The 23,669-nt window shown below is 35.5% G+C and overlaps 1 protein-coding gene across 8 annotated transcripts in view; it reads right to left on the bottom strand.

Moving 5' to 3' along the window:
- The window catches only part of FXR1 (FMR1 autosomal homolog 1), a 61,461-nt gene that overhangs the window by 5,731 nt on the left and 32,061 nt on the right, over positions 1–23,669 (bottom strand). For 3 of the 8 annotated variants that reach the window (XR_008914166.1, XM_056808058.1, XM_056808062.1), the window contains exons 4-14: positions 23,529–23,600; positions 20,319–20,467; positions 19,984–20,077; positions 19,289–19,405; positions 18,229–18,399; positions 17,188–17,266; positions 12,819–12,928; positions 9,911–9,997; positions 8,600–8,807; positions 3,273–3,476; positions 1,648–1,848 (exon numbers count right to left, since the gene is read on the bottom strand). Coding sequence is in view for 6 of the 8 variants with exons in the window: in XM_056808058.1 (XP_056664036.1) it covers positions 1,648–1,848; positions 3,273–3,476; positions 8,600–8,807; positions 9,911–9,997; positions 12,819–12,928; positions 17,188–17,266; positions 18,229–18,399; positions 19,289–19,405; positions 19,984–20,077; positions 20,319–20,467; positions 23,529–23,600 (1,492 nt within the window). In the remaining 2 variants the exon portion in view is untranslated. Of the gene's footprint in view, positions 1–901; positions 983–1,647; positions 1,849–3,272; positions 3,477–8,599; positions 8,808–9,910; positions 9,998–12,818; positions 12,929–17,187; positions 17,267–18,228; positions 18,400–19,288; positions 19,406–19,983; positions 20,078–20,318; positions 20,468–23,528; positions 23,601–23,669 lie in introns of all 8 variants that reach the window. The other 5 variants (XR_008914165.1, XM_056808057.1, XM_056808061.1 and 2 more) reach the window with 3 other exon arrangements.

Genomic DNA, 23,669 nt, shown 5'->3' with positions numbered 1-23,669 from the left:
GTTGTGCCATGGATTTTTATGCCCACAATATTTAGATTAAATACTAAGGGTATTGGCATATTCAGGATTTATTTGGTTGGGGAGAACCACGAAAAGCTGTGTTATGAAAAAAATTCAAAAATTGCTCAATTTAAAAGGGTTTATTTCTGGCTTACACAATTTCTTCACTGGAACTATACATGTGATTTCTCTGAACATAAGAAATAGAAATGTGCTCAAAACAACAGACAGAGCAAATAATTTCCTTTAAAGTACAAATCATGATCATTTCTTTTAAAATAAGTTAGCATTCTTTAAATTAGGTTAAGTATTATTAATTTTAAAAAGGTTAGTAAGTATAAAGGGAATCACACACACCATAATAACATAACATGCATTTGCCTTGTTAGAAAAAAGGGACACTTCATATTTGTTTGTTTGTTTTTTAAAAATCATTGTAATGGCCCATAAAAATGAGGTGTTGGATCCAGGTCCAATAATCAGGCACCACCATGCAAGCTGCCCACACGTCAGTCCATCTCAATCACAATCTAGAACACACTCCTGGGGACCAGAGCAGACTTCCTTCCATGTCAAATGTGAAGAGTCTGACAATTATGCCAAAATTGGAGGAGGAAAAGGGAAATGGAGTGGGGAGGGTGAGATATTCTTCTTATAAAATTTATTTGTATAGGGCTGGGACATGGAGGAGAACAAGACAAAATATTAGTTCAATTAGACAGGTTATTAAACACTTATTGTGTCTTATTAGTCGAGTCAACAATTTATGCAATGCAAATCTTCAATGTATATGCACACACATGTGTACAGTTAAGTAGAAAATAGATATTTTTTAAAAGCAGACATGACATTTTTTCATGCTTGTGACCTGATGTTATCAACAGGTCCACACTCAAGTTACCTGGCTGTCTATCTTCTGCCTGACCCCTGAAGCGACGCCTGCGGCTACGATTGCGTCGCTGGGGTTTTTTTTCACTATCATCTGCAATTGCAAAGTTTACCATGAACTATTCTGACAATAAAAAGTCTTTCCTTCAAAGATTTAAGGGGGAAAGAGAAATTGTTTAAACACACACCAATGATAAACAACATACAGTACTTTCATGAAATACACTGCTATACCTTAAACACTCTACAAAGAGATGATAAGTTGAATATATTCTACAGATTAGGGGATGTACAACATTTAAGAAACATACATTCCTCAGACTACTGAGGAGGTAAGGCCATGTCATCTAGGGGATTATGGGCAGGGATAGTTTCTATAATTCTGACATTTTAGCCTGATCTTACAAGCACACATGTAAATATGGACAGAGATCTATACACCTCCACCAGTGAGGCATTGAGAGAAATATGAACTCAATGTTCCAAATCTGACATTTTGTTAATTTGGGGTGGTGTCTGGGGAAGGCATCTTATCAGGGCAATGAGGGCTGGGGGTGCCTTATATTGCTTTAATACTTCATTGATTTAACAGCAGCCCTGATAGGCACTCAAGTCATCCCACCCACATTGACAGAGCCAGGGGATTTGGCTATAAAACACTTACCAATACTGCTTACAATGAGTTCTCAACTACAATTCAACTAGTAAGTCACATTTAAAGCTTCACAGATGATCTATGTACCTAAGTGTTTTACATACCTAGACCATTTTCATTAACAGAAGCAGTGTCTGACTCTGTCATTCCGTCCATGAGGACAGCATCATCATCAGTCCTCCGTCTACGAGACCGCCGGCGGCGGTTAGTGCTGTGATGGGACTCACTGGCATCGGTGTCTGCAGTCTGATCGGATTCTGTGTTATCAAGCAGGCTGTATGGATTGCTGTCTGGGTCCTTAAGCACTACATTTTTTGGGGGGGAAAAATGCCCCAGTTAGGACTTTTATTTTCTATGCCACAAATTTCACTAAAGACCAAATATTTGAAAATAAAAAGATGAAAAGTTTATGTTATCAAGTGTTTTTCTTTCCAGGTTCAGAATCTGAAACATGTCAATTCCATGTTTTCTCTAGAGTTCAAGTAATATCACTGTATGATTCAAAGAAAGTTTCCCTTTGACAATTACACGTAGATGGCTGCTTCTTCACCTTGTTTTTAATGGTCAAATTCTGGATAATCAAGAACAACTTACTCCATTTGATGACCATGGTTGACATTACTCTCAAAAGAAAGCAACTGCAAAAACTCCACGAAGAAACAAAACAAAGTCTGAAGCTTTAGTAGACTTATTCACTAAAGATTAATTAGATAGTCTGGGAAAAGTTTATTGCTGTTTTAATTTTTAAGCTATAGCATATAAACTACAAAGTTGATTCAAACAATCACTAGAACTGTAGTGAAGAAAACACTGATAAATAATTGGACTTTCTATGGCCCTTTAAAGTTTTTAAAGCTACTTACATATAATTAAGGATTGCCTCACAGCAATCCTGCAAAGTCGTTACTTTAGGTATTATTTATATTTCTTTTTTAGAGATGAGAAAAAGGAGAAGCTTGATTAAAGTGACTTGGTTATTCGGTTTTGTCTTGAGGATGAGATTCAAATTTAGGTATTTCCTAATTCCATGTACAACATTCATGTGATGCTGTCACTTCAGTGAACTAAATAACACACGAAGTAGATTATAAGACATTCAGCATATGCACATGCACACAAAAAACACCACCACATTTTCTTATAAGAACTACGAGCATACCAACATAACACTGAGTGACCAAAGGATTCTGCCAAGGACATTCATGGAGGTCAACAAAGATATAATTGGGGGTGCCGGGGTCAGGAGCTAGATGCTTAATAGTTCTGAATTATCATCTTTTTAATAAACTTCAAAGTGGTATCTATAACCTTTCCTTGTGATAAGAACATATAACAGAATGAAAAAATGTCAAGTGAAGCCTTTTGGCCTAAGTTGAAATGAGACATGTAAGAGTGGAATATAGTGTTAAACTAAAAATTATGTTCTAACTTATTCATTCAGTATGTAAATAATTAAATCTTAGGCTCATTTTATTGGTACATATCAACATGAAATCAACATAAAAGTTGGGAGTGTCACACACCCGTTACTTAATTCACTTAGTGTATACACTACTCTGCTAAATGGAGATCTTAGGCACACTGTGAACATCCCCTGTGTCTGCTGAACACATCCCTTGTGTAGGCCTCACCTTTTATTTATAATAGAAGCAGTAGTTATGTACCTAGGGTTTTGTGCCAGCTCTCAGTTTTCAAAAGAAATGGCCCCCAACATGGCCGAGCATATTACCAGAACTAATTGACGACTTTCCACCGCGTGGTCCCCCACGCCCACGACCCCCTGAAACGCTTCGGCCTCTCCCTCCAGGGCGTCTCCGGCTGTCCCGCTGGTGTCTGCTCTCACGGTCATCTTCTCCGGCCAGTGACCAATCGCTCAGCTCATCTTTACGCTCGGACTCTGTTTCAGAGGGGTTAGACAGTTCGGAGTTTGTGCCTGAAGTGAAAAAGAACATAAACCAATTGGATTGAAACAACGTACATTTTAAGTCAATATTTGCTTAGATGTCAATAACTACCTCAAAACAAAATATAGTGATGTTAACTGCTCATATTGGAATAGCAAAAAAATCTTGACAAATAAAGAGGCCATTATCAGCAATTCTAAAAAATCATTTTTCAGTTAAATTTGATACCAAAAGTTATATGTGCAAAGTGCCACATTACTACAATATAAGATTTATTCATGTTATTGTTAGATATGAAATGTTTCAAAATATGTACTGAATTATAATCATTAATAATTTAAGTTATCATTATGGATAGAAATGCTAGGAATAATAAGCCAAAAGTTATGGCTACTTAATAGGTATCGTCTATGATTTTCAGTAAAGTTTATAAGTGGAAGCATAAAGATGATGCCATTTTGCAACATTTCAGATTTCAATGAAATTTTAATGTTTTCCACATGACCAGCCTTTCTGATTTCCATGCCTTACCCAAAGTCCTCTCTATTTAAAAATATTCCCTGTCCTTCCACATATATAAATCTTACCCGTTCTTCACAGTTCAGGTCTATCTGTTCCTCCCCCAGCTCACCACTCTCCACAATTCAAGGACAGACTGTCTAAAAATCTAAAAGTTAGTACTTAAATGTGTATTGTCTTTTGATACCTTGGGTTTATTTTATGGACTAGAAATCCTGGCCCCTAAAATATACCATAGGTCCCATAAGGATATCAATCTATATATCTTCAAAATTATAGATGTTCCCAACTGTAAAATGCCACATAAACTAACTGACATGGGCCATAGTACACAAAGGGTTAGAATTTCTATGAGCTTCCTGTTTTCCAGGCATCAACTCTGAACAACCCAAGCCTCTCCAGCCACATAAAAATGGACAACTTATAAATATGGATGTTGCTTAGCAACTACTCTCAATTATGCATCTATTACATAAAAGGTTTAACCATTTTAATAGCTTTAGTAAAGATCCAAGAAAATCTCTCTTCCTTTCCTACCTCCCCCCTTTGTTAACATAATTCTAGAAACATCCTTTTCACAAGCTGCTCAGTATTTGATTTGACCACTACAACTCAGAAATAACAAAGAGGGTGGCAAATTCTAAGTACACCAAAAGAAAAAAAAGTGAGATTATATTCAATTAAGATTTAAAGACCTCAATGCTGCAAAATATTCTCAAATGGCAACTGTGAGGGTAAAGAAGAGCTCTAAAAACTGAGAACTTTTATCAGAAGGTCATGTGGTTGGCCAAGATAACAAAGACTATAACCTGAGGAGAGGCTGAGGTGGTCTTCAATGCAATGGAAGCAAGCCTTTGTCTTTGCTTTTAATACAAAACCAACTACAATATAGAGGCCGAAGGGAATCTATCCAGTTTTCAAAGTTGTCCAGGAAAAAACCCTTCTAAACCAACAGTGACATTTGTAGTAGGGTCTAAAGAACATCAACATCCACACAACACTGAATCAGTATTGTTGCTTACAAAGAGAAAATATTATCAATTATTGGTTCCTGAATTAAAGAAGGCTTCTTGTGGGAAAACCAGAAACTTCAGTAAAAGAAAAAAAGAGATTGGGTATATGAGAAAAGTAAAATCAGGGAAAAACTGGGTAGGTGTATGAGCAGAAATGTAGTAGCTGGAAGTCAAAACAACAAACTTAAAACCTCATTTAAGTCAACTAAAGTAATGGAAAAGTTCTTAGCTTTACACTTAAAATTCTTTTTACTAGTTTGATCTCTTCTTCCTTCTGTCTACTAAAACCACTTCAAATTCCTTCTTGCGCTTAAAAAAAATTCCCAAACAGAAAGACTAATGCCTCTGAACTTCACACAGGCTAATTTGATTTTTTTTGTTTTGTATCTAATTTGACTACCTGAATTAGAAATGCTTTTTCTCAGCTAGTTTATTAAGGATAGCATTGATCTTTGCTAAACCTGATATGCAAGTGGGCAGGTAGGTATATAAACAATAACCATTTCTCAATATGACATGATCAGTTTTTAAAATAAACTGTTAATTATTAGCAACATGATACAATTATTGTTGCAAATCATCAAAAATACAAAATATTTCAAAAGTAAGCATGACCAATTCCCACCAAAATATACTATCTGACTAACAAAATAGACTATCTGACTAACAAAAGTAAGCAATAAAAATAAAATATGAGTAAAAAGTGAATTCTAGGTAATTATAAGAACCAGAATTTGGTACCATGAAGAGATGTGGGAGACAGGAAAAATCTCTTTTCATGACAGAAGAGGTATAAAGACAAGACAACATATATGACCATGAAATTATTTATATATACACACACACAAAATTAAATCTGATCAAAGTCTTAGCTATCTGAACTTGCTTTTGAAAAATCTTTGCCACAAAGCAAGTCTTGTGTAGGAAAAGGGAGTTGGAACGTCTACTGAATATTAAACAAAAAATTTTTTCAAATATTTTAATTTCTGTTAAAATCATGATTTCAAAATTCAGTGATTGTTTCTGAAGTGATTCAGATGTAAGACTGCCACCTACTGAAAATTCCAAACAACTTTCTAGTTTTAGTGCTTTTTCAAAATTATTCCATGTTTCTTGGTTAACATTGGCAAAATCTTTTTCTTCAAATCAAAGGACTGTTGATTCACTTTTAACAGATAAATGAAGACTAACATATACACATGAATAAGGTTTGTAGGCATGTATATGTATGTAGGCATAAGGGTTGGTGGGGGGAAAAATCAGCAAAGGCTATATGTCTAAGTGGACTCTGGAATGGGCTTTGAAAGCTACTGGGGATCTAAATAGATAAAGGTGGGCTGGGAGTCCATTTAAGGCAAATGGGAAAGTAGAGAAGGAAACAATAGTCTGGGCATTAACATGGAGAAAGGTTGGCTCTTTGTAGATAATGGCAAAAGCAAGTCTTTTGATCAAGATGTGAATGATGTTGACAGCAATAAAGAACAACCTGTCTGGAAAGGCAGGGTTTTATTATTCAACCCAACAAATAAGCTTGTATTTTAAGGTAGCCTTCCTTTATAGGTATTGAATTAAAATACAAATAGAGCCCCTAAAGTCTACCCAAGGACTGCTGCAGGCCACATATGTCCTGCAAGGACTCTTCTGCATTAAGGAGTGATGTGGTCAGGATGGGGTTTTCAGAAAAGTACTTAGGCAGCTCAGCAAAGGTTGAAAGAAGGGGAGATACCCGAGATTGAAATTAAATAGCCCAATGAGAGATGATGAGGCCCCAAACTCAGATGGATCAATGACAGAGACTAGTTTTCACTTCAAATTTGTTTAAATTTCCAAAATAATTAAAAGGAAAAGAATTGAGTGATTGCAGACATGAGAAAAGCATTTATTCATATAAGGGGGGAAAAGAACACCCTTAAATCATAATATAACTAACTATGCCTTGTAGCTTTCCATTTTAACTTCAATCTAGGGTTTAAAATTGGAAGATATACAAAAGCATTCCGTTAGATAGTAACATATCATTATGAAAGGGATGTTGGCATATCAGGAAAATGCTTGACTCAAAATACAAGTAAATTAGCTTATTGATTTAATAAGTTAAATTAACCAAATTATTAATGTTTAAAAGTAATTGTTAAAGTAATGATTAATGTTAGCATATCTTTTAAAACAAAATCCTAAATGTTCAAAGGCAGAATTATAACCAGATTTTGCCATCATACCGAACTAAATGGCCAATAAAAGTACTGTCCACCACTGGAACAAAAGTTTTGTATAGTAGAGGGAAGGGGTATAGTTATCCTGTTAATAGAAAAAAAGTATCTCCTAGATGGAATTTTTGTTTCAATTTAAGTCTCTGAAAAATGTCTCTGTAAGACAGTACCACTTATTTTGTATTCTCAGAGAGTAGCTACCAGGGGGCAGCTGGGTAGCTCAGTGAATTGAGAGCCAGGCCTAGAGCTGGGCGGTCCTAGGTTCAAATCTGGCCTCAGACATTTCCCAGCCATGTGACCCTGGGCAAGTCACTTAACCTCCATTGCCTAGCCCTTACCATTCTTCTGCCTTGGAACCAACACACAGCATTGATTCCAAGAAGGAAGGTAAAGGTTTATTTAAAAAAAAAGAAAGAAATGACCCCAAAAAGTGTTCTTTTACTGTGATTAATTAAAAAAAAATAAATCATAAATTAGTTCAATGCCCAAATACAGTGATGAAAAATGCCTATTTTATTGTTTTCCTTTTGAGGAAATTTTTCTCTACATGTGGTTTTATTTTTTTGGCCATACTTGACTATTTTGCATTGTTTATTACTATAAATGCCTTAAATCTACTTGAAGAACGTATACTACAAATCCTAAAAAATCCAAAACTAAACAAACAACAAAAAAGAATAAGCTAAATTACCTTTGTAATATAAATTGTAACCAGCCTTTGTAACCTTTGAGTATCTCTCACAAAGGAGAGCTTGAGTATAACTCTCTGGCTCCTAAGCAGAAAAAGCACAAAGAGGGCATGCATCTAATGATGGCTGGTTAGTAATGCTATGCCTGGGAAACAAGAGAATATATGTTGGCAATGCCTGGCCTCTTCCCATGAACGGAGATCAAGAGTAACATGACAAAGATATGAAAAATTATGTAAAAAAAGAGAATGAGAGATCATAGTGGGGACCAGAAAGGGCAGAAACAGAGACATCAGTGCCCACAGCTCTACTGCCTGGAAGCCCCCAAAGCTCCCAGCACAAAACACCTCTGTGTGAGCATCAAAGGTCTTCCAGATCATTATATGGTAATATACACTTCATCCTCTATCAATGTCTACACAAGTAACCAATCCACAAAAATGACTTTCTAATAAAAATCCTGAATCTAACATGTCTTTTAATAGCCCATTGCTTATTTTTATCTGTCAGTGAATTGAACTATCTAGCTAGTTGTTCATATTCACTCTATGTTTAAGAGCAAGTGGCAAATAACTGGATATGAAAATTAGCTTAAAGACAGGAATAATTAGGCTTTCCCTCCAAATTCTGAAAGTTCAAGGAAATATGTAACATATACAGGTACTTCTATCCCAAAAAACAAAACTTCATTACATCAATAAATAAGAATCATTGTTTTTACCATAACCAGATGTATAATTAGGGCCCCGACGACCTCTGCCTCTTCCACTATAAGACCTAGAACCTTGTACAGAAGAAACGGTACTCTCATCAGTGGCATAGCCTTTCTCTTTTTCAGGCCCTCTGGTGGAAGAGGGTCTGAAACCCATACCGATCTGCCGGAGCTGCTCGTCAATTTGAAGTCTCTCCATTCTTAGCTGCTCTACTTCCTGTAATAAAAAAATGAAGCCTTATTAATCATCTTTCTTTCAAAGCCTGGACATTTATTCCATTCTGCCCATCCTAAGAGAACCTGTGGTACCACAATACAGTCAACAAAATACATTAGATCTTAGTCATGCTATAATGAACTGGATCAGCCTACAATTTTCTTTAATATTGTTACTATATGAATGAAATGTCAATATTTTAATAGCTCAGCTTTAAAATTAAAGTTATCAATAATGAACTTCTAATTATCTCAGAGTATCTTTACAATGCTTATGATCATGATATACACATAATGAAAAGATTTAAAAACTAAAAACCCTAAACTATGTTTAAATTTTTTAAAAGCTATATATTAAATTATGAAGTTACTTGAAGGGTCTATTCAACTATATTTTTTAAAAACGCTCATCACCTTATGTATTAGAATACCGTGTGTTAATTCTATGACATAAGATAAATTTAACAGATGTTTACAAATAATGCCGCCCTGCCTCAGAGAGCTCCAAAGTGTCCAGTTCATGCTGAACTTCTCAGAAGCCTCTGTATCTATGGATTTTCTCCATGATACATTCACACTATTTTAATTCTCGGTCATGTAGAGAAACAAGAGTATATTGGTAGCTAATACAAAGGCTAGATGATAAGGATAGACTAAGTTTATCCTTTTCCTTGATTCTCTCAGCTTACTTAGGATTAGTTTCCCTGTAACTAGAAAACCAAATTCAAAGGCAAATTAATGAACTTTAAGTGTCCTGAGCAATTCTATTGAAAAGTACCTATTCCCAAAATGAGATTTTAGAAACTATAAAATAGGCACGCTATAAAGTCTGGAGTTATATCAAGATTAAAAATATAATCAGGTACATGTTAAAAAGAAAGGTACTGATTTTGCAAGGATATTTGTGTCCTTTACACCTTACTCTTTATGTTGCAACTCATAAAATAACATTTGATCATGTACAATTACTACCAAGAAAGAGTTGGTGTTGACTTCTCAAAATAAATTCTTAATTAAAACTTGAATTTTTATTTAAAATACTCAACCTGTTCCCCCACCCCAAAAGTTCAACTAAATAGAGTTGTTTATATTTAGAATACATACCTTTAGGTAAGCAATATGATATTCTAGAAGAACTTGCACATTTCCAATGCTTTCTTTAGTGCCAACAAATACAAATGGGACCATTCCCTAGAGGGGGGATGAAAGGGAGTGCGTGGAAAAGTAGAAAGAATCTTCATTATAAAAATTCCAAAGTGAAGTTCTATATAGCAATATTCAAATAAAATCTAAAACACATTCACCACGCAAACTGTTAATGCCATATGGGGAAAGGAATCAAAGGGTGTTCTACATATAGTTTGTACATGCTTAGATGTGTTTATATTGATTCTCATTATAGAGCATAAGTTCTTTGAGGGCAAAGATCATTTTCACTATCATGAACATTTAATAAATGCTTAATAAAAAATTCACCTGTTTCCATATAATTGATGACACCAAACCAATGAAAACAATTGAAAATATATAAAATGCTTAGTCCCTCCAATAAGTTTCTTAAAAATTCTATTTTAGTGTTCAAAAAGTAGAACATGAATTGTTCTTCCCTAACCTAAAGACTTAAAAATAAAAAAGACAAAAAAAAAGCACACAAGACCTGCTTTCCTTTCCCATTTGACCCCAATTGTCAGAAACTTTCATGGCAATACCATCTATATAAACTGAACTGAAGGCTGGAAAACTTTTTCCTACTCCCTTAGAAGCAACAATACATGGAACCACATATCTCAAGTGTTAGAAGGAAACTAGTTATCTAGCCCAATTTCAACCTCAGGTTGACAGCACATTCTCTAATGGTCTTCTTGAAAGAATTTCAGTCAACTTGACTGCAGTGAGATAAAGAATTTGGACCAACACAAATAATTGGGAAGGTTTTCCTTATGAAAAGACATACAATAGAAGGGACACTGTGTAATGTATAAAATTCAGGTTAAGCTCAATCTGTAACATCAAAGACACTATGGCATACAGTAAATATATAATGAGTAACGGTGTTTTCTATTTACCACCCACATTTCTCCAATAAAACCATAGTAGGACTCCAATAATGCAAATTTATACCACTAAGGACACCAAGGTACCTCTAAGGAAATAGAGAAGAAAAATAAAGGATATGTTCAACATATAGGTATTTTGACTATCCATGCTTTCTTTTGTTGAATGGATGGGGTAAAGAAATGGCCTTTTTTAACTGAGCTTTTTGATCTGATTGGAACTAAGGCATCAAATTTGAAAGATAAAAGAATGGCATGCATTATCCTCCAATTATGGCAAAATTACAATGTGTTATGGACATTTTAATAGCTATTTTAATTTATATTAATAGTCATATATTATTAACAAAATGTCATCCTAAGTTTATAATATTACAAACCAACTAACTAAAATTTTTACCTAAATCCTATAAAAGCTTAAATAACTGTTCATCTCAAAAGAATCACCGAGGCAATCATTGAGCAATTTAACTCACCAGTAGCCAATCATTATTTATAGAGCAATGACTATATGTTAGGCACTGCACTTCATGTTGTCTTTTATATTTAAAAAAGGACAAATACATTCATTGCCCGCAGGGAGCTTACAATCTAGTTGAGGAGATAAGACATGATCAGGTAAAATACAAGATGTAAATAATAATTTAATGCAGTTACATAAGCAATGTTACCAAGTGTTTAATAGGAGGACAAATGAAAAGACAATAGCTATAGGAGTTAGAACATAGTGTTTCATTAAAGAAAGCAGGAACTGTACAGGCATTTGAAGGACATAGGGTAGTGGACCAGCCAAGAAGAAACTAGAGGTATAGGAGATTAGTGTGTTTATTAAGTGCAGAGTATGAGATTCAAGGAGTTAAAATTTATGTCTCAACTCCAATGTGACAGAAAGCTAGAGAGCAAGGTTGGAGTCAAAAGAACTTAAAGACAAGGTTAAGGAGTATGTTCTGATGAGAGAGTATGAAAAGGAAAAAGGATAAACTGAACGAAGATAAACAAACATGTCATTGGCTTCCTGGGATGTGTATTTTCCATTCCAGAAGAGTAAATATAGATTTGCTATAGGGTGAGGGTGGGGGAGAAAGATAAGGAGAAAAAGCAAAGATAAACCTGAGGTCACTAATATATTAGCATCAACCAGTGACTGGGGAAGGCAGGGAGGTGTTTAGAGAATAAAACTGCATTTGAAATTAGCAGAATATGCTACAGCAGGCAATTGGAAATACAGGATAGATATTCTGGAGAAAGTGAAAATTTAGGACAGTAAACTATAGAAAAAAAGATATAACCACAGAAGGTACATGAGGTCTCCGAGGGAAAGTATAGGAGAAAAACAGAAAGCTAATGACCGCACTAGGGAATATTTGTGTATATTACTAAAGGAAGAAGGGGAGAAGAGAGAAGTCCCTGAAAAGCAAAAAGACATTATGCAAAAGCAATGTTCAAAGTGATACAGACCAAGAAATATTCCCAAGTTGAGGTTCAGAGAGGTAAATAAAGGCCACTGGCTCAAGGTCACAAAGGTAATTAAGCAGCAGAGAACCAGAACCAAGTTGAGCCATCTGTGGCTTTACTAATAAAATATTTTTGACAGGTCCACAAATTTCTCTAATACTGTAATATTTTAATCTTTATGAAAAAAAATTAAAAATTCATGTCACTAGGGCAGATTTAGCTCTCTAAACCTAAACCAACACCCAAATTTCCAAGAACCCATCATTTATCATTTAGATATTATCCTAAAATATTCCACCATTCTTCATGTTCCATCACTGCTCAGTTTAAGCAATACCTAAAAAGACGTAGACACTACTCAAGAATAGGAAAATTTGTTGAAAAACAACATATACAAATAGTCAGCTAGAATAATTGAAAAACTTTAGAATTACACATAAATACATGTTTAAGAAAAGGGCATTAAAGGTTCAAAAAAAGAAATGGTTTAAAAATCAACTTACGTCTTCTCTTGGTAGTTTGTTTTCATTGTCTCCTTCAATTCTCACCCTAACTACTCCAGATTTGTCCACAATCTCTTGAATCACCTTGCCATTTTTTCCAATAACTTTCCCTTTAATGAGAAAACAAGAATATAACTTATTAAAATGCCATATTTTTTCTTTTTGCCAGCAAATGGACATATGATTTATTATTAGCTCTAATTTTATGAGCCAAACTAACCCTTACCATTGCCAATTCACCAAGTCAGAAGATTAACCAATGAAAAAGCAGCAGCCCCAAGATTCATTCTCTTCAGAAAGGACATGACCTACACACTACTGTACCTATGGAGAAGTCAACTATGAGACTATACAGACATTCCTTAAAAGTCATGTCTGGAGCAGATCCTCTGCTTTATTTAAAATAAAAATTCTTATGCACTTAACATTCTCATGAAGCTTAAACATATATTTAAAAGCTCAGCAAATGACAGAATAGATCCAGCTAGCAATTTGAAGGATGCATATTCATTTTATTTTTATTTTGAAAAAACTTACAATTTTACCAATGTATAGTATAGAATTCCAGGTAGGTGTGTGGGAAGATCACTCAATGGATCACCTTTGATTTGAGAATTTGAATGACTTTGTACCCCTATCTAGCAGGCAAAAAGTCAAGAGAAATCAGGTCTTCCTGACAATTATGATTTGGACTTCTATTTATTGCAAGTTAAAACAAAGATGTAATTACAATGACACATATATATAAACAATATTGGTAAGATCATTAGTAAATGATTATAATTCTATTTCCAAGGTAGTGGAAAATCTTCTCATGCCAGTCCTACATTAATGGAATCTGGCTTTTTTTTTTTTTCAAAGATTATGCAACTGGAAAGTTAATTCTGCTCAAGTTCAACAAAATTGGAATCTTCAACAACTGTCTGTTGTCTATGGATAATCTTAGCTGAAATCATAGACTCATCCCAAGAGGACTGTCCCTGTCAGAAGAAGCACCCACACCAATGGTTCACTGCTATCCTTCAGTACATTCAAGTGTTCTATAGCCCACAAGTCTTAAACCAGGAAGGTAGCTTTCCATTTAATGGAATATAAGGAACTTGAAAGCATAATTTATCTAATTGTTCTTCTGTATGAGTAAATTGGCTGGCATTAAAACATATAAAAACAACTGTCTCTTAATGTAACTCAAAATCTGGTTTGCTAACTTAAAATATTCCTAGGAAAAGAAAAGATGGAAGATCACTTAGCATTGTCCCAACTCACAGTGTTGCCTCTATAGTTTACAAAGCACTTTTCCTCACAACAACCCTGTGAGGTAGGTTGGGCACTGATCCCCTACCCTCAACATTGGCCATTTAAGAGAAGATAAAAATGTGGCTCTGAAATGCTTAAAGGACTTGCTCCAAGTCACACAACTACTATGTCAAAGAAATGGAACTAACTCAAGCCAGGATTCCTGTCACAAAGCCCAGTGTGCTTTCCATTACACCATCCTCTAGAAAATCAAGTCCAAGATTAGGAATGGTTTAGTAAATCTATGAAAAGTAAAGAATTATAGAGTCCATGAAACCTATTTTCCCACCAACTTAAAACATTAATAAATCACATTCACTCCCTCAAAACTATCCAATAACAACCTGGACTACCTGTGTTGCATTTTTGGTAAAGAAGCTTTAAAACCACATTTTTTGCCACATCATGCAAGGAAGGGTGGACCCAACACTAAAAAGTAACTAACAGGGCAGTGGCAGCATCAAGCCAGCTTGCAGCCAAGCAGTGGAAAGGACCCACCTCCGGCTTTGTCCCCACCAATAGTCAGGTAAGGCAATTCAAGAGTTAGCAGCAGCAGCCAGGCATTGAATCAAAAGAGAGAAATGCTGATGGCGGCAGCTCCTCTCAGCAGCCCCAATAGGACTGTCAGCAGGTTAATCCAATGGCAGCCTTTTTTTGCCAATTCTGTGGAGTCCTACCAGGGATTCCATCCTTAGCTCCAAGATGCAGGCAATTTATTGAGAAAGCAAGCCCCTCTTTTGCAGTCTCCCAGGCCCATCTTCTCCCCCAATTGTAAGGTCTGTGACCCCTCCCCCCCATGTGAGCTATAGCAGCAGTAGGTGAACTCAAATCACCATTTTTGGGGCCAGTGGCAGGGACCTACCTGCAAGTTTTAATCAGCCCCACCACAGACTGAATGTGTACCTTAATTGATCAATTCCATAGGTATAAATTCCACAGAGCAGACTGACAAAGTGAAGCATACCTGCAGTACAAATTGAGCATAAGTGCTGGGGGGGACAAAGAGTGGAGAGGTGAACTAGATGGGGGGAAATGGGGAAACATGAGGTTGTCAGGGGAAACTGATATCCTAGAAAGTTTGAGCTATGGCTTTTTAAACATCAGTGGTGGTCTTATTTTCTTGGTGGTCATTCATGGCCAGGAATATAAATGGTCCATTTCTTATCTCACTCTTGTCTCTCTCCAATGTGACAAGAATATTCTGAATTTAAAGAAAATTATATTCAAAGGAAAATGGGCAAGGGCAGTGCTACATGCATGTCATAGAAAAGTTTCTTCTTTACAAGTTTAGGGTAGTCTCAAGGCCACACTGCCCTGGGGGAAGCTGTTGCTAACTGTTCTCCAATCTTGCCCAGGATCATGCGAGCAACACAGAGCAATCCATGCCAACTGGGTGGAGAGGAGACTTAAAAAAATAAAATAAAATAAAATAAAGACAGGCACTCAAAAATGCTGTTGAATCAACCAAAGCAACAAATTGTTCTTATTACCAATTTTCCACATTTTCAGGAATTCCCAGGTATTTTTCAACCCTGAAAACCCTAGCCAGAGACCATAAAAGGGCAACCCAGAATTTTATAACAGCAAGACAACTTAGAAGAGGTCCCTATAAAGATGAGGTATTTGAGGATGAGATATTTTTTAAAAGTCAACTAATTCATGCTATACAGAAATGAGGCCCATCATCAAAAGCAGCCTCTCAAACAAGCCACCAGAGAAATAAAAGGGTATAACATCAAGTTTTGGGTCTTTTTGTTGTATTTTACACCTCTCAACTTTCATTACAGAATAACGGGAAGTTTTAATTCTAAGACAACCATTAACCAGATAGAACTATCATCAATAAACATGAATTCTCTGCTCATTTTTTTTAATTGTAAAATCAAAGTACTATGAAATTCAAAATGTCCACCAGATATTTGGTTATAAAGTCAAAATGAAAATATTAGTTTTTAAAAATATACCACTAATTAGAAGAATTTTGCTATAATGATCACAGAATAATAAAAGACCTATGGTCAGATAGTATAGTCTCCTTTTGCTGATAAGAAAACAGAAAATCAAAAGTGAAATATTTAGCTTAAAGCCATGCAGTAGTCAAGAACTGAAGCCAGTTTCTGACTCCAAATTCAATGCCCCTTTAACTGTTGCTTCAGGTTTTTAAGATTCTAAGTTTAAATTGAGAAGGGCTACATTAGATCCTATTAAAAAATACTACTCAAATTTTTACATTTTCTTTATTATTTATTTATATTTTAATTATTTAAATTTATATTATTCAATATATTGTTAATGTCCTTCAAATAATTTAAGTCAAGTAAGCAAAAATGGAGATTATGAGGGGAAAGAAACAGGAGCACAAACAACAGTTGCAACCTTAAGGAAGCCTGTGTTGCTGTCAAATCTAATCTTTTCTCTATTTCTCTAATCTAATCTCAATTTCTAACACAATGTTGTAATCCAAAGGTTCCTCAAAGAAATGGAGGTTGCTCCAATGATATCAAATGAGAGGTTAGGAGATTCTCCCCCTGAATACCACACTTGGACAATAATTTATCCACCCTGATCACCAATTCCTAAGTCTTCCCAGTCTCTCCCCTTCCAAGTAAAACTAAGGAACAAATATATTTTCATAAATTAAAATAAACTCAACAACTTTTGGGGAACAAAGGAGTAATATGGGCTCAGCAAAATGAAATTCTGCAACTTTAAGGGGCATGTTTACATAAGTAACACAAACCAAACCTGAAGGGATGAGCTGAGTACAGGAGGTGGGAAGTGGTTTGTTTCCAATAATTAACTTCTGTAGTGCTTCACACACAGTACAGAAAACAAAATTTTCTTTTCCTTTCTTTTTCACCTGAGTAAATTAGCAACGATTAGGAATAAAGTAGCCAGATGTAAAATTCAATTCTAAAGATGTTTAAATGTTCACTATAGATGTAAATAGTTGTAATCAGCGCAAGTCTAAGCAAGCCTAAGTAGACAAGTATCATTATCACATACTTAATAACAATATCATCAACCATACTAAGTGCTTTTTAATACATTAGGATTTAGTAGTGTTACATACCAACTAGATTTCTAGGAACTTGAATAAAATCCTCCACAAATTCCAAGAAACCTCTAGCCTTTTTAACAGCATCAGCACTCTAGGGAAGGGAAAAGACAAAACAAAAACAACATAATTAGAGTTATCTGGTCACTCCTGAAATGTCAAATGAACAAAAAGGCATGTTCTAAGCAATCTAATGATGCTCCCTGCTAAAAGGTCAGCTGTCATAAGCATGGCAGACCCAATGGGGTTGTGGTTAAGCACAAACTGATATTCTAAGAGAATAAAAGAAAAATATATAGCCCAGATAACTATTACAGGGATCTAAGAATCAAAGAATTTTAGTGCTAGACCTGACATGGATATCATCTAATTCAAGACCTTAACATAAAAGAGGAACCCAGCTTTAAAGATTTCATCTATATCTTTCTTCTAATAAATGTTCTTCCTTCTGTTAGTTTTCTTAGAAGAAAACATTCCTAAAAGGGTATTGTAAATATCCATTAAAATGAGGAAAGCCTAAGTGGCACTGGCACTATAAATAAAGTACCTGAATTAAAAAATTTTAAGTAGAAGTATACTTTAATATTTATGCATCCATATGATAATAACTACAACTGGTTATTAAAAATATTTCAAGACAGGTCCAACTACAATGAATAATTTAGAAAGATAATCCCAAAGATGTGAAAAACAATACAATGTCATAAGTTGTCATAAATCTCTTTTAAGGATGCACATATTACATATACAGTAAAAGTTGCATTTCAAGTTATGCAAGTATAAAGTTCATCTCCCAAAACCCTAATGCTTGAAATTTGTATCCTATTAATAGACAGCCTACTCACTCTCCTTTCCCAATATCAACTTAAAAAATTCTTCCCAGGCCTAGAATAAAATGATAAAATCTTACTTGGTTTAAAATGACCAATGAGTCATTTTGTTAGCCAATATGGTTTGGGGGGGGGGGGGGGGGGGGGAGGAGGCTTTTAAAAAGCTATGGTCAATTGGGTCTAATACTTTAAATGTAATTCTCATGGAAAAGTCATCCAATTTTACCTCTCCATAGATCCTAAATGTTCCAGTATCCTCATCCAGTTCAATTGCTGTGACTCCTGGAACTTTTCTGGCTTGCTGAATATTACTACCATGGGTTCCTATTGCAAGACCCATTAAATCTTCTCTCACAATAAATTCTTCATGAAATGCTGCTGCCAGTTGTTTTGTACACTAGAGACAGATGAAATTATTTACTGTAGAGCATCATAGTAAAAACTCAAAAAATTACATTTAGTAATTCCCAAGGTAATCCTTTAATTAGCAAAAGTAGCATTTTCTCTTAATCTGTCAGACAGAGCCCTCAATATATCAAATAGATTGTTAAAAGTTTTATTATATTAGTAGAGTTCACCATACATTTCACCATAGAAACAAATTACAAACAGTAACTGTTAGATGGGCTACCCAAATGTTTCAGCTATGGTATGGGATATATTTGTTGCCTGACAAATAACTAATTAGAGTAATGGGTTAACACATATTTCAGCCAACAAAAGAAAACAAGAAGCAATAACAAGAAAAAGAAGAAACTGCTTCACTTTATACAATCAACTGAACAACTCTGAGGCTGTATTACAACAGGAAAATACAGAAAACTAAAACTGAAAGAACAGGCTGCATAGTTATCCTTTAGACCAGTGTGATCAAGTTCAAATGGGCATATTGATGTAGTAAACATTTTTTGTTTTATTTTCATTTATTTTGTTAAAAACACTTCCCAGGAGGCAGCTGGGTGGCTCAGTGGATTGAGAGCCAGGCCTATCCAAATCTGGCCCCAGACACTTCCCAGCTGTGTGACTCGGGGCAAGTCACTTGACTGCTATTGCCTAGCCCTAACCACTCTTCTGCCTTGACACCAATACACAATATAGATTCCAAGATGGAAGAGAGAGAGAGAGAGAGAGAAAGAGAGAGAGAGATGTTTCCCAATTAGGGCCTTCATAGGCAGATTTTTTACAATTTCTTCCCCTAAACTGATCACCCAGACAACTAAGCACCCAAAAGTCAAACAAATAATGATTTGTAATACTGAAATAACTGAATATAAAAACCTCCTTACTTCTAAATGTTTGGTGGCTTCTTCATTTCTTGACATAAGCATCAGTTTGGTACGAATACTTCGCAAATGCATATCACTTAAGATATTGACCCTCTTCACAGTTGCTTCACTGGCAGACTACAAAATAAAAATATTCAAGTAGGAAATGTTATGTTTCTAAGAAAATTGACATCAACAGTGAATATATTCACAAACAAGGGCTTCATCTATTTTTTTTCTTTTATTAAGTTTTTGCTATGTACCAAATTACCTAAGCACTGAGTACACAAATACAGGAAAAAAAGTAAATTCAAAAAAGTCAGTTCTGCTCTAAAGTTGCTCTCTGCCTCTTAGGGGAGATGATGTACACAAAGACAAGTACAAAATATAAAACTGTTTCCATCATTAGAGAGGTACTCATGGTATACCTTCAATGTCTTAAGTGAGAAAGAGGTCTGGGTGAATCAAGTGGATCAGTAGGGCTTTTGGGAGGCCTACGAGAGTCCCTAAGAATGAAAACAGCTGAATGGTTAAACTTCATCTGTGCATCACTACAGCAACAGCCCCCATCATGGGATCCTCCAAAGAGCTACAGAAATATCATAATCTAGATCTGTCCATCCTAGTCGTAACACATAATTTCTACCTTAAATTCAGTATTTTATAGTTATTTATGTTGGAGATATTGTTCTACTTAAAACAGCTTCATATCTTACCAATATCATTAACTGTGTGGTTTCAGCATGGTAAAAAATCCGACATGCTCCCACGGCTTTTTTAAAGTCTTTATGTGCATTTTCATTAGCACACCTAGAAATGAATTGATATATAGTTTTATTAGTAAGTAATAACTGCAGAAATAGTGATGAAAATGTAAACCATTATGAATATGATTCAAAATATGTTAAATTCCTCACCACATTAATTCTGCTTCACGGAAACTTTTTCCTCTGGAAAGGACTTTAATGGGCATTTAAGTGAAAGGGGATTGATGCAGCAACAGTCATTTCAAACACTTTCAATGACCAAAACAGTAAACAGAATTACTTACGCCTCCCTTAAGTCCTCAGGAACATCCACTGTGCACTTAAAGAAGGTGTTTTTTTTGACAGTTTTGTTTTGATTGACAGGTCGAAGTCTTTCAAAGGTGACAATTTCATTGTAAGTGGCATCACAAGCAGCATATTCAATGACATAAAACTGGAAGAAAAGAAGACAGACGAAAATGCTCTTCTCTGAAGAGAAAAAGTTCAAACATCCTAGTAATAGTTAGATTTATGTGCATTTGTCTATGAATGACCTAAGTGAGTCTAAATTGCTTTTTGCCAAAGAGTCTTAGTGTTCCTTAGTGGACTTCCTTGTGCTACTTCTAATTCTTATATTCCCCAAACTTGTGCCACTTCATATTTACTAATGATATGTTCTATCTATTTCACAGTAGATATGGGTGCTATTAATGACTGCCATATTATAGTAATGAATTTATAATTAAGAGTAATATACATAGCAATCAGCATTTATGTATGTAGTACCTTAAGATGTCAGACATTATTACCTTTTTTTCTGTCCTTGTCCCTTTTTCAGGCCCAGAAAAGGGTCATGAGGGACCTATGGTCTTAACAATAGATGGCAAAGGGAGGATGTTACCTAATACTTTAAATTCCTAATACTCCACTGTTTTGCAATATAATCAACAATCAGCACATAAAAAAATTGCCCTCTCTAAACTGGCAATTTTTAGCCATTTGGAGTTAAGAGTAATTTTTAAGGAGTCCTTTATTTTTAAACCAAAAAAGTCTCACCATTTAATTTCAGGTGTGACAAAGTTTATAGAAACAGAAAGTTTAAAACTTAAATATCAATGAAGTCACCAAAAATGGAGTAAGGAAGTGAGAATGGAAGGCCAGAAAAATGAAAAACACTTTCGTACTTCCTCCTAAAAACAGTTCTGCATATTTATTTAAAATTATCAACTTAAAAAATCCCAATAAAACAAGAGCATAGTGGGCAGCTGGGTAGCTCAGTGGATTGAGAGCCAGTCCTAGAGATGGGAGGTCCTAGGTTCAAATCTGGCCCCAGACACTTCCCAGCTGTGTGACCCTGGGCAAGTCACTTGACCCCCATTGCCTAGCCCTTACCACTCTTCTGCCTTGGAGCCAATACACAGTATTGACTCCAAGATGGAAGGTAAGGGTTTAAAAAAAAAAAACAAGAGCACTAATGTGTAAAGAGGTATGCCAAACCCTGAATTTCCCAATAACCCTATGTCTAAAATATAGATATTACCTGAAAACTGAGACTTAAGAGAAATTAATGACACACCCGTGTCACAAAACTTTTAGGGGTCAGAAATAAAATCCAGAAGTTAGGTTTCTTCTAACTTCAACAGCAGGAATCTTTCCACACCCCTCAAATGTAATGATATTAACTATAAAAGGTGAAATTTAACATGGATTTTCTAATGTATAGGTTTCTGTAAAGTATTCATACAATTAAAAATGTCAAATTTAAGATGTTTTAGATACATGATATTGCAAGCAACCCAATGCTTTTGGATATAAAAAGAATTCCAACTTCAGTTTACCTATATATACAATTAGGGAATGCCACCAAATCATGTAAGAAATTCCTATGATCCAGCTAAGTTTTGAAAAAAGGTGGTAGCAATGGTCTTCTAAGTACCAAGAAGGAAGGAGTCTACCAAGTAGGGACTAGTTCCTATCCAAACAAGCTATGATGCTGTAAAGCCCAAAAAATAAACATATATAATATAAATATATTTACTAAAAATATATCTATATATGCTACTCACCCTTCATAATAAATAATAGTCAGCATTTATGTAACATCTACTTATATGCTAAGCATTATTTCATTTGATCCTTACAACAATCCTGGGAGGTAGATGCTATTATAATGATCCCCTCTCCCCTTTTGAATTTTAGGAACCTGAGGAAAACATTTCAAGCCACTTGCTCAAGACCACATAGCTAGTTGTCTGAGGCCGAATTTGAACTCGGGTCTTGACTTTAGGCCAGTCTATCCACAATACCACCATGCTGCAAAATTCTACCACCTCAGTTTAAATAAAGAGCAATATTACTAGGGAATTGTAGTTTTAACTTCTGATAACATGTCCTGAGTGATAATTGGTTTCCGTGCTGTTTTCCCTCTCTGTGATCATGGAGCATTCACTCAGGGCTCTGTCTGACCCCAGAGCAGACTCCGAGATCTCGTCATGAAGCAGCTGCTTCCTCTCTGGTCTGCATGATGAATGTCAGAAGCCTATGTGCAAACACTTTGATCTTTCCCCAACCTGCAGCCTATACTATCCCAATTATTCAAGAAATAATTTCTGGGCAGAAGAGAAGATTAAGAAAGGAAATCCAACTGAGTAGCAAAGCAGTCTGCCCTGGCTACGTACAAGAGGTGGGAGAACAAAAGTTTGCCTCTCTGTAGCCCAGAAAAACAGTTCGTGTTCTACTATCTCTGCCCATCTCTCAGGTGAAAGGGAAGCAAGCAGATTTTACCAAAGGTGACAATGAGAGAACACAGTCCCTACAAAGCCCCTGGAACATCCCTGGGGAACCTAGACCAAACAAACCTCAATAGAAGACTGAGCCTGGCCAGTGCTGCTTCTTGAGTCCACTGACAAGCCACTACCAGTCATAGACAACAAAGAGCTCAGCAGAGATAAGGATGTCGGGCTTAAAGCAGGTCCTACTTTACACAGCCTCTTACTAGTAGCAGCTCCCACCCACCTTAAACTTAGCCCTGAAAAATAGCTTTTACCCAGTGGTTCTTTTGAGAGGTGAGGCTGATGTTGGTTACACACTAGCCCACTACATCCAACTAGTCAAGAGCTCTTCTTGAGAAACAGGACACTAAAGGTGATTGAGCAGTGGACACCCAAATGGAACACATTCTAAAGATAGGTATTTGGTATCAGATAGATACTGTCAGTCATTCATCAATCAGATTTTCCACCATCTAAACAAATGAAATAGCCCCTTCTTACTGATTCCACTCCTATAAGCAAGCCAGTCTTCACACACACACACACACACACACACATCAAGAGATTTCTTGAACAAAGAATTTTGAAATCAGGATATTTAAAGAGTTCTATTACTTTCAGCAGTAATCCTTTTCCTAAACAATCAGCTAAAGCTTAAGACTGTTTCTGAATTATTTCATCTCCAGAAACTAGACAAGAAAAAAAAATCATCCTATGGTGGTTTAAAAAAAAAACAAAACTTACTTCTCCTTTCATCATCCGAACTTTTGCAAGCCACCATCCACATGGTTCTTGGTCATTTGCTCTTGAATAAACCTAAGGGGACATATTTATAAAACTTACAATCAGACCACATCATGAATGTCTCCTAGACATTTAAATTTT

The sequence above is a fragment of the Monodelphis domestica genome, chromosome 8 (genome assembly GCF_027887165.1).
Source record: "Monodelphis domestica isolate mMonDom1 chromosome 8, mMonDom1.pri, whole genome shotgun sequence".
Lineage (NCBI taxonomy): Eukaryota > Metazoa > Chordata > Mammalia > Didelphimorphia > Didelphidae > Monodelphis > Monodelphis domestica.
Note: the sequence above shows the minus strand (reverse complement) of the source record. Positions and strands in the feature narration are given on the sequence as shown.